The 9,386-nt window shown below is 52.0% G+C and overlaps 1 protein-coding gene across 1 annotated transcript; it reads right to left on the bottom strand.

The window, feature by feature from the left end:
• Window positions 1-551: 551 nt before the first annotated feature.
• On the bottom strand, window positions 552-3,262 carry GUITHDRAFT_144218 (hypothetical protein; the record flags this gene model as incomplete). The annotated part of the gene is made up of 16 exons (XM_005825359.1): window positions 552-617; window positions 665-1,050; window positions 1,098-1,152; window positions 1,346-1,378; window positions 1,422-1,502; window positions 1,549-1,738; window positions 1,797-1,849; window positions 1,894-1,974; window positions 2,019-2,081; window positions 2,238-2,309; window positions 2,534-2,596; window positions 2,644-2,697; window positions 2,742-2,789; window positions 2,920-2,987; window positions 3,067-3,190; window positions 3,236-3,262. 16 exons carry the CDS (start codon window positions 3,260-3,262, stop codon window positions 552-554), a joined length of 1,464 nt encoding a protein of 487 aa, XP_005825416.1.
• Between the last annotated feature and the right edge of the window lie 6,124 nt (window positions 3,263-9,386).

Below are 9,386 nucleotides of genomic sequence, written 5' to 3'. Positions count from 1 at the left end.
TTCTGAGTGTTAAAGGTAACAATAAAATGTCAGTCACAAGCTTCCGATGCGATTCGCTGCTCCTGAAATCAGACTGTCTCTTCGGTCTGCGAGCTGTTGTTCCCCTGTAGCCGACCGATGAGATCTCCGATCTTCCCTGAAAGCCTCCGGCTGAAGAATGGAATGAGTTATCGTACAGGACAAGAAAGGAGTAGAAGGGAAGGATGAGTGAGGTAGCAAGGAGTAGGAAGGTAGTAACAAGTAGGAAGGAAGGTATCGGACAAGAGAGAGAAGTAGGGGGGCAAGTGAGTGATTGAAGATTTTGACTCAGAGTCTGGAATCTCAAGGAAGTGAGCTCTGCCAAGAGGGTTTGGGAGACGATAATTGTTGGGGGGGAAGAGAAAGAACCTCGGTCTGCCAGAGCTCGGTGTCGTGCTCCCCTGCTCAGGCATCAGTTCAAGACAAGAACCATCACAAGACACTCACATCTCCTGGGATCGTGAAGTTCGACAAGGTAGAGAGATCCTTGGGGCTCGGGAGGACCACTGGATCTGACTTTCATGTTAGGGGAGCTATCGGAGGGCGACAAAGAGCGAAAGATTACCTACTCCACGCTCGTTGATGGTTTCTATACCAATCTGCATACTTTATCAACGAACAATCATCCCACTCAAGAGGGCTGTACCTTGTTGGACTGAGACAAGCCCTTCTCCCGCTTTGATTCTTCTGTGTTGACATACTGCAGCCCAGCAACGAACTCTTGAAACACAGGCTTCTGGGTCATAGGCGTGAAGTCACGTCTGTCGTCCAAGCTGGCGGAGCCAGGCACCCGCGCGCTTCCTGCTCCTGCCCCTGCTCCTGCTCCTGCTCCTGCTCCTGCTCCTGCTCCTGCTCCTGCTCCTGCTCCTGCTCCTGCTCCTGCTCCTGCACCTGCTCCTGCTCCTGCTCCTGCTCCTGCTCCTGCTCCTGCTCCGACCACGATACCAGACCCAGAGCTGACACTGGTTCCCGGTCCATCAATAGCTCGTTCAAGATATGCATTCTGCGCGAGCAACCCAACTGAATTTCCATCTGGTACAAGTCGCATCAACAACCTGCAGTACAGGACGAATGATCACCATCGTTCTCATATCCTTCCAACTCCGACGGCTCTGCGTCTCTCGAGTCGAGGACCTAAGGTACCATCATGATTGAACTGACGATCAATATCTCAAGGTCACCAATAGTCGATCCCCTACTCGCACGTCTGCTTCAGCTGCTGCCCCACCGGCCCTGGTTGAACGACTTGAGGAACCCTTTTATCAGTGATTGAGGTCACTCAGGACCTGACTGCTGCTATGCAGACAAGTCCAGACTCTTCATGTACCCCCAGTGCAAGCCCCAGCCCACTCTTGCGAGCCTGAGCTAAATCAGAAAACAATCCCCTAGGCCCAGCCATGCACCTGAAGGGTCAGCAGCCGCTGCCTTGCTGGGCCCCCAGCATCTGGTCCGCGCAACACAACCAGCTCGATCGTCTTGCGCTCCTGCTCATCATCAGAAGCGAGAGAGGGCAGGACTTGACATCGCGACCTGCGAAAGCGTCTGGAGCAGACTCTGAACTTGAGGTAGAGAAGCGCCGCGCAAGTCCGTCCCGACCTCAAGAGCTTCCTTCGCAAGCGGCAATGGGGGCGTGCTTTGGCTTGCAAATCCGAAGTCCGTGCTTGGCAGAGGTGCACCGTTGACATTTTCAGGAATGAGCCATCTCCCTGCGTTGTACCTCCTGGTTTCACGGAAAGAAGCATTCAGGCAACTAATCATAATCGATGATGTCAAACAACCTGTCCCACTCATACACAGCAATGCTACTTGCACGGTCAACAATCAAGATGTTCTGCAACAGAATGAGGAACACTGCAGCCGGGATACGCCAACTACCTCCGGGCTCTGTTCGACTGAAAACAAATCATGTACCCAAGGGACATTCCAGATCGAATGGTTTGCGATGTCCCAGATCACCTGTACTTGTCATCACGAAGCTTGAAACAGCAGACTGTAAAGACCTCGTTCGTTTGCTCGTCTACAACTTGGATGGGATTGAACCTATCTGGACCTTCCACCCTGATCTGCATGATTGATGTTCAACGTACTGTGTTGCCATGTACCCAAGACAACTTACTGTCCTCCCTTTCCATAGGTACAAGCCGTTGCTCTCCTGATAAACCAGACCGGAATCAGAATAATCATCTTTCGCTCGTTGATGTGGAAGAGGGAATGTGCACCTGGTCTGTAATTGGTTGCATCTCATTATCGATGACTGCATAATCCGCATAGTTGACTTGTCTAGATAGAACCTGCTTGTTTTCTTAAACAACTCTCTTAAAATTCTCATGCAACACAAACCAGAGCATCGATTTGTTCTCCAGCCTGCTCGCGGATCCATCTGGACAGAGCAGATCACTAAATGAGGATGCGCATCACGATTGATTGCAGGATTACTTCCGAAACTTGGAAATTGCTTCGAAATTGACATGCTTGAAAGAATGGTTCTGCCTGTCATGATAACACGTGAGCAGACCTCTTCTAGCCGATGTTTGAAGTAGACGACCCATTCGTCCGAACATTCGAAGGTAAAGAGGAGCTGACCTGCACAAAAGCTCATGATAGTTATAAGTAAAACAAACTTACAATGGAGGGGGTGTGAAAGGTGGTATTGAATGGCTGGATGAACTCTGCGGAGACCTGCATGATGTTGGTCCTGATTTTCCATGAGGAAGCCTATCTACCTTCAACTTCGGCCTTTCATCATCTTGGCTGTAATACGAGTTTCCATTCTGTTCGATCACAATCACAATCCGTCAAACCTCCAAGTTGAGTACCTCGTAAGAATGGTTTCTGTCTGCGTATGAGTCTTGCTGAGAGGCATCGCCATGAGAGGAGACAGCGCTGGTATATTCGAAGTACCTGAACTCCTACAAAAGTGGAGGATGCTTGGCTCCTGTAACTCTCCCTTGGTGTGACATGAAACTTATCTAGCAAACAGGCGATAAGAAACGAAACAAAGTGATTCTTCACAATGCAAGTTTTCGTATGAGAGTGTATCACATCTACCTCCAGGATAAAACTTCGGCGGATGTTGAGGCGCATTGCTCTGGACAGTACTTGTGTACGAAGTATTGTACTTGGGGTTGGTTTCGGGGCCAAATACCGAGTCAAGGAACAAACTTATATTTTCCTATCAATTCTCAGAGGGAGGAGGCTCGACATTGCATGAAGGCACCTTGATACTCTGCCCCCAGTCCGACATCTTCGAGAAACAGAGACCTGGGGAGTGAACCCATGAAAATGATTTCACAGCGAGGACACTACTGCCTTGTCCAACCCCTTTCCGGATCCAAATACAGCGTCGATCCCACATGATGATGTTCCACCTCCTATCATGGAATTCTCCTTGGAAAAAGACACCCTCTTTTCCCATCACCTCTGCTATGTTTCCCTGTACTTTCCTATCCTCGGAAGCTTATCACTCTCCTTCCCACTCATTCTCCATACATTCCTCGCCCCGATTTTCTCTAATGCCGTCTGCCTGACCCAACCTTTATCCTCTTCTTCCTAGATTTTCTTCTCTCTGTTTGTCAACATTCATTCTGCCCCTTCTTACATCCTCCGCCCGCTCCCATTCTTCCTCTCGTCCCTCCCTTCCTCTCTATCCCTACTTCCCTCCCTAGTGCCATCTCCTACTGCGCCTCTTCTCCTCCCCACCCCCACCCACCCCATCCTACAATAAGTTGGTACCCCTTACCCTCTCACTTCACCATGTACCCCTTCATTGTATTGTAAATGTACCCTTTTGCTCCTCCGTGAATGGACCCTCACCCTCTTGAATAGACTACCCTACCTCCAGAAACTCGGTTGGGATAACCCCCTCTGCCCAACATTCAGGTTTCCATTACCCACCCCCCATACAATGTACCCAGCGAGCTATATATGAAACTACCCACCCCAGGACAGGACCCCTACCCAATCGATTGTGCTCTCACTGTGTGGTAGTACCTTTTAGTGACTACTTGAATATTAACTAAATATTTGTATGAAGATTGCAACACTGGTACAAATTAAAAAAGATTTCGAAAGACTTTAAAATCAAAATCCGAAGATCTAATTATTTGTAGGAGCAAAAATGAACTTCACAAGAGGAATTTTAAAACCTAAAAGAAATTCAACTATAAACATAAAAGTATTCATCATTGTACCAAAATGACTCTCAAGTACTGCGGTACTTTTTATTCTAGATCAGCCTACTATATCGAGTCCGCCTCAGCAGGCACCGGTCCGGCAGTTGGCAGGACTCGGGATTGGGTTTGGTTCTCGCTGTCTTTTCTCTTCTCGCCGTTTGGCCTGTGCGACAGTGTCAGGGTCAAGCCTCCTCGACTCGCCTGATTGTCCTCGTACTGCTTTTTAACTTAACTTTGAGTAAACGCCGACAACTCGTACTGATCTTTGACTCAACTTTGAGTAAGAAAGGCTCAGTTGAACCGTGTGCCACTGATACGGTGACTCGTGAACAAACCGAGCTTTCACACGATCGGGCCGGGCAACTTCGTGACCCGGCGTTCAAGTCCGGGCCCGGCAGTCGGCCCCGGCCCGGCCGCCGCGGACTCGCCGGGCCCGCGGCCTCGGACTCGGAGGCTCAGTCACATTCAAGTTTTAAGTAAAACTTTTATAAGCCAGTGACCCAGGGGGACGGTTGGCTGGCTGGTCTCAAGGATTTGAGATAGGGGTAGGGTAGTTGACTGAGAGAAGGGGGGTAAATACAAGAAGGTTTTGGTAGAAAACAGGGGTGGGTACAGCAGGGAAGTGGCCGGACGAGGGGGGTAGGGGTTTTCTTTTACTGCTGATGTGCCTTTGTGGCATTGAGCTTTGATGTGGGGTGGGGTATGTTGAGTACCCGTATTTTGAGCACAATTATGTGGGAAAGAAGTAGGGTACAGTACAAAAACTCGTGGTGGTCAAAGGAAGGGGTGTTATATAGGTCATCCGTTATCTGGCGTTTCCATGCTGCTGGGAAGGGGAAGTAGAGATCAGCGGGGGGCGTCGTGAACAGAGGAGAGGACAGGAGAGGGGAGGAGAAGAAAAGTGATGAGTCTGATAGTAAGTTGCAGCAAAGATGCTATCAGATGAGAGTAGAATGTCTTCTCTGTTCTGCTGCGGAGCGTAGATGTTGCGAAGGTACTGTATGCGACAGGTCTTTGAAATTTGACCAAAGAGCTGGGGACAATTGATGGTGTAGGGGAGGCAGGTCCGAGATCCTAGGGCCAATTATCGTCAATGCACATGAAGAACTGTTTTCGGGAGGTTTTTGTGTGTAGACCAGAATCAGAACAGTCTTTACCACGTTGTATCCGTGTGATACGAAGCGAGATATTGTTGAGCTCAGTTGTGTGATATCGTTCTCTTTCAACGAGTAGCACCGCTGGACAATGAATTTAAGTTGAACTGAATGAAGCACAATCTTAGCCACAAAGTACAATCTCAACCAAACGTTAGATCGTTGATCCTTTCGTCGCAGCAATGAGGTATATCGAGAAGCCCGACATTCTCGAGCCCTTGTAGGATACCAGCAAGGTGCTTGAACCCTCTGACGGGCAGCAAGTTCGCGATTGAGGTTCTCGTAGGTTTCATGGAACCAACCTCGGGCAGATCTGGTCATTATACAGGAAGGCGAGACATGAGCCGGGCAGTCGCATGTGGGTGGCTGAAATACATGCAGGAGGGCAAGTTCAGCTTCAATGAAAGAAAGAAAGGTCATGGCTAGCGTGGATCTCGGCAAGAGTGCCGATAGTATGGTTTCACGTAGATACTCGTTGACGAGTCCTCAAGGTAGCCACGGAGGAGTCTTGGAGATAGGGCAAAGATTCGGTTCACTAAAGTTCTTTGCAGGCGGGTCCCAGAATCCATCAAAGATTGTTGACAAGTAGGCTGAGCTTACTCGAGTGTGTCTTGTAGTCATGGATGTCTGCTGCAGTTTCCGAGATGCTGTCTCCAAGAACAGAGCAAGCTCGGCCAGTAGGAGCATGGACAAAAACGCTGTGTCCAGCTTTGTGAAATTCCATCCGTACAGCCAGCGCTTGACAGTGTTAAAGGAGCCCGGCAAGGTCATCTGAATTTCCTTGTCGATATTCATCCTGACTATGTTGATGGGATCAGAGCAATGAGCATAGCCGAAGTCACCAAGACAAATCTGCCTGGGCGCCATCGGTGCAGAAACGATATTCCTGTTTCCTCGTTGATGCCATATTAGATATCCAGAAGAATACAGGCTGCCATGATGAACGAAAGGGCCAATACCATAGGTATCAGTGTTTGTTGCTCCTGCAAGCAGTCATTAGATCTTTGTTACAGTTGAGCAACTCCAAGCGCACATTGTGAAACTTCAGGCATCACAAACCACTGCACGTTGACGGGTTCTGATGAGAGCTCAGGTTCGAGTGTTGTCACAAGACGACGAGATCGAGTTGCTCAAGGTGAAGCATGGATCGGGTCTTGATGTTGCGATCAACTCACACGACCTTCAGGAAACCCATGACAAGCAATCTTTACATCTGAGAGAAAGTCTGGTGGGTCACATGTTTGATGATTTGATCATGTTTGTTTTCATGCAAGTTACGGGCAACTAGGAATCATTGCAAGTCCAGCATGAACAACTGAAGGCTAAGTACGATCTGCTACAAAAACAGTGAGTGATGAAACTTATGTCGACTTTGTAACTGAAAAGCATTTTTCTTTCAGAGCTCATCCTCAAAGCCCTCAAATTGTGAGTTTGCTAACACAGCAAGTGAATTCTGTTTCACTTGATGGACAGGCCTTGGATGGACATCAAAATGATACCGATCGGGATGGAGCAAGGCATCGGGGGAATGGCAGCAGAGGGAACTGGGGGTATGCTATAAAACGTTTCACTGCGATGGAGCTGAATGTTGTCGAAGCGATGAAGAAACTACAAACCATTTCTCGGTGCAGGAAGAGGAGAGTGCAGGTGATGTTAGACAAATTTGTTACATCGACATGACGATTTTCCTCAGTGTGGAGACGAAAACACGATGACGTGGCAATCCAGCTAGAAATCAAGAACAAGGAGGTCGAAGACTTTCGTCGTGCTGCAATGGACTTGGAGCAACACTGCAAAAATCTCCAAGAAGAGATTGCAACCCTCCAAGGAGATCTGGAATACCTGCAGAATGAGAAGCAATCCCTGGAAAACGAGCACAACACCTTACGAAAGGATCTGGACCAGGCGCAAGACGAGCTCAGGGAAGCTCATCTGCAGCTGAGCAGCTCTTCCGCGATCGTGGAGCCGCTCAAGGCTACCTTGAAGGAACTGCAGAGTGAACGAGACAACATGGCAGAGGAGCAGGCGAGGATTAAGGAGGAGGAAGCGAAGGCGAAGGAGGAGCTCGCAGAAGCTCGGCAAATGCTGGTCAAGCTGCAGGAACAGCTGGACAAGTCTATAGAAAATCACAACACGACCCACACAGAGCTGGGCAAAGCTCATGAAGAGCTAGTTAAAGTCTGCCTCTCTCTCAATGATGAGACTGAGCAGCTTAAGAACCAGCTGCAGGCAGCAGAGGCGGCAGCCGCAGCCGCATCAGCTACAGCAGCAACTGTAGGGCCGGAAGAGGACCCTCAGCTGCAGGAGAAGGTGCAGGCAGCAGAGGCCGAGCGCGACAAGCTGGCGGAGGAGCAGGCGAGGATGAAGGAGGAGGAAGCGAAGGCGAAGGCAGAGCTTGAGGGGGTACGGGCGGAGCTTGCGAGGGTACAGGAGGAGCTTGCCAGCTCCACGGCAGAGATGTCGGAGCTCAGGATCCAGCTGCAGGGAGCAGAGGCGGCAGCCGCAGCAGCATCAGCTACAGCAGCAGCAGCTACAGAAGAAGCACCAGCAGCTACGCCGGAAGAGAACCGGCAGCTGCAGGAGAAGGTGCAGGCAGCAGAGGCCGAGCGCGACAAGCTGGCGGAGGAGCAGGCGAGGATGAAGGAGGAGGAAGCGAAGGCGAAGGCAGAGCTTGAGGGGGTACGGGCGGAGCTTGCGAGGGTACAGGAGGAGCTTGCCAGCTCCACGGCAGAGATGTCGGAGCTCAGGATCCAGCTGCAGGGAGCAGAGGAAGAAGCACCAGCAGCAGCAGCAGCTACAGAAGAAGCACCAGCAGCTACGCTGGAAGAGAACCGGCAGCTGCAGGAGAAGGTGCAGGCAGCAGAGGCCGAGCGCGACAAGCTGGCGGAGGAGCAGGCGAGGATGAAGGAGGAGGAAGCGAAGGCGAAGGCAGAGCTTGAGGGGGTACGGGCGGAGCTTGCGAGGGTACAGGAGGAGCTTGCCAGCTCCACGGCAGAGATGTCGGAGCTCAGGATCCAGCTGCAGGGAGCAGAGGCGGCAGCCGCAGCAGCATCAGCTACAGCAGCAGCAGCTACAGAAGAAGCACCAGCAGCTACGCCGGAAGAGAACCGGCAGCTGCAGGAGAAGGTGCAGGCAGCAGAGGCCGAGCGCGACAAGCTGGCGGAGGAGCAGGCGAGGATGAAGGAGGAGGAAGCGAAGGCGAAGGCAGAGCTTGAGGGGGTACGGGCGGAGCTTGCGAGGGTACAGGAGGAGCTTGCCAGCTCCACGGCAGAGATGTCGGAGCTCAGGATCCAGCTGCAGGGAGCAGAGGCGGCAGCCGCAGCAGCAGCAGCTACAGAAGAAGCACCAGCAGCTACGCTGGAAGAGAACCGGCAGCTGCAGGAGAAGGTGCAGGCAGCAGAGGCCGAGCGCGACAAGCTGGCGAAGGAGCAGGCGAGGATGAAGGAGGAGGAAGCGAAGGCGAAGGCAGAGCTTGAGGGGGTACGGGCGGAGCTTGCGAGGGTACAGGCGGAGCTTGCCAGCTCCACGGCAGAGATGTCGGAGCTCAGGATCCAGCTGCAGGGAGCAGAGGCGGCAGCCGCAGCAGCAGCAGCTACAGAAGAAGCAGCAGCAGCAGCTACAGCCGAAGCACCAGCAGCTACGCCGGAAGAGAACCGGCAGCTGCAGGAGAAGGTGCAGGCAGCAGAGGCCGAGCGCGACAAGCTGGCGGAGGAGCAGGCGAGGATGAAGGAGGAGGAAGCGAAGGCGAAGGCAGAGCTTGAGGGGGTACGGGCGGAGCTTGCGAGGGTACAGGAGGAGCTTGCCAGCTCCACGGCAGAGATGTCGGAGCTCAGGATCCAGCTGCAGGGAGCAGAGGCGGCAGCCGCAGCAGCAGCAGCTACAGAAGAAGCAGCAGCAGCAGCTACAGAAGAAGCACCAGCAGCTACGCCGGAAGAGAACCGGCAGCTGCAGGAGAAGGTGCAGGCAGCAGAGGCCGAGCGCGACAAGCTGGCGGAGGAGCAGGCGAGGATGAAGGAGGAGGAAGCGAAGGCGAAGGCAGAGC

This window comes from Guillardia theta (genome assembly GCF_000315625.1).
Source record: "Guillardia theta CCMP2712 unplaced genomic scaffold GUITHscaffold_84, whole genome shotgun sequence".
Lineage (NCBI taxonomy): Eukaryota > Cryptophyceae > Pyrenomonadales > Geminigeraceae > Guillardia > Guillardia theta.
The sequence above is the reverse complement of the archived record's forward strand: the minus strand, read 5'-3'. Positions and strand labels throughout refer to the sequence as shown.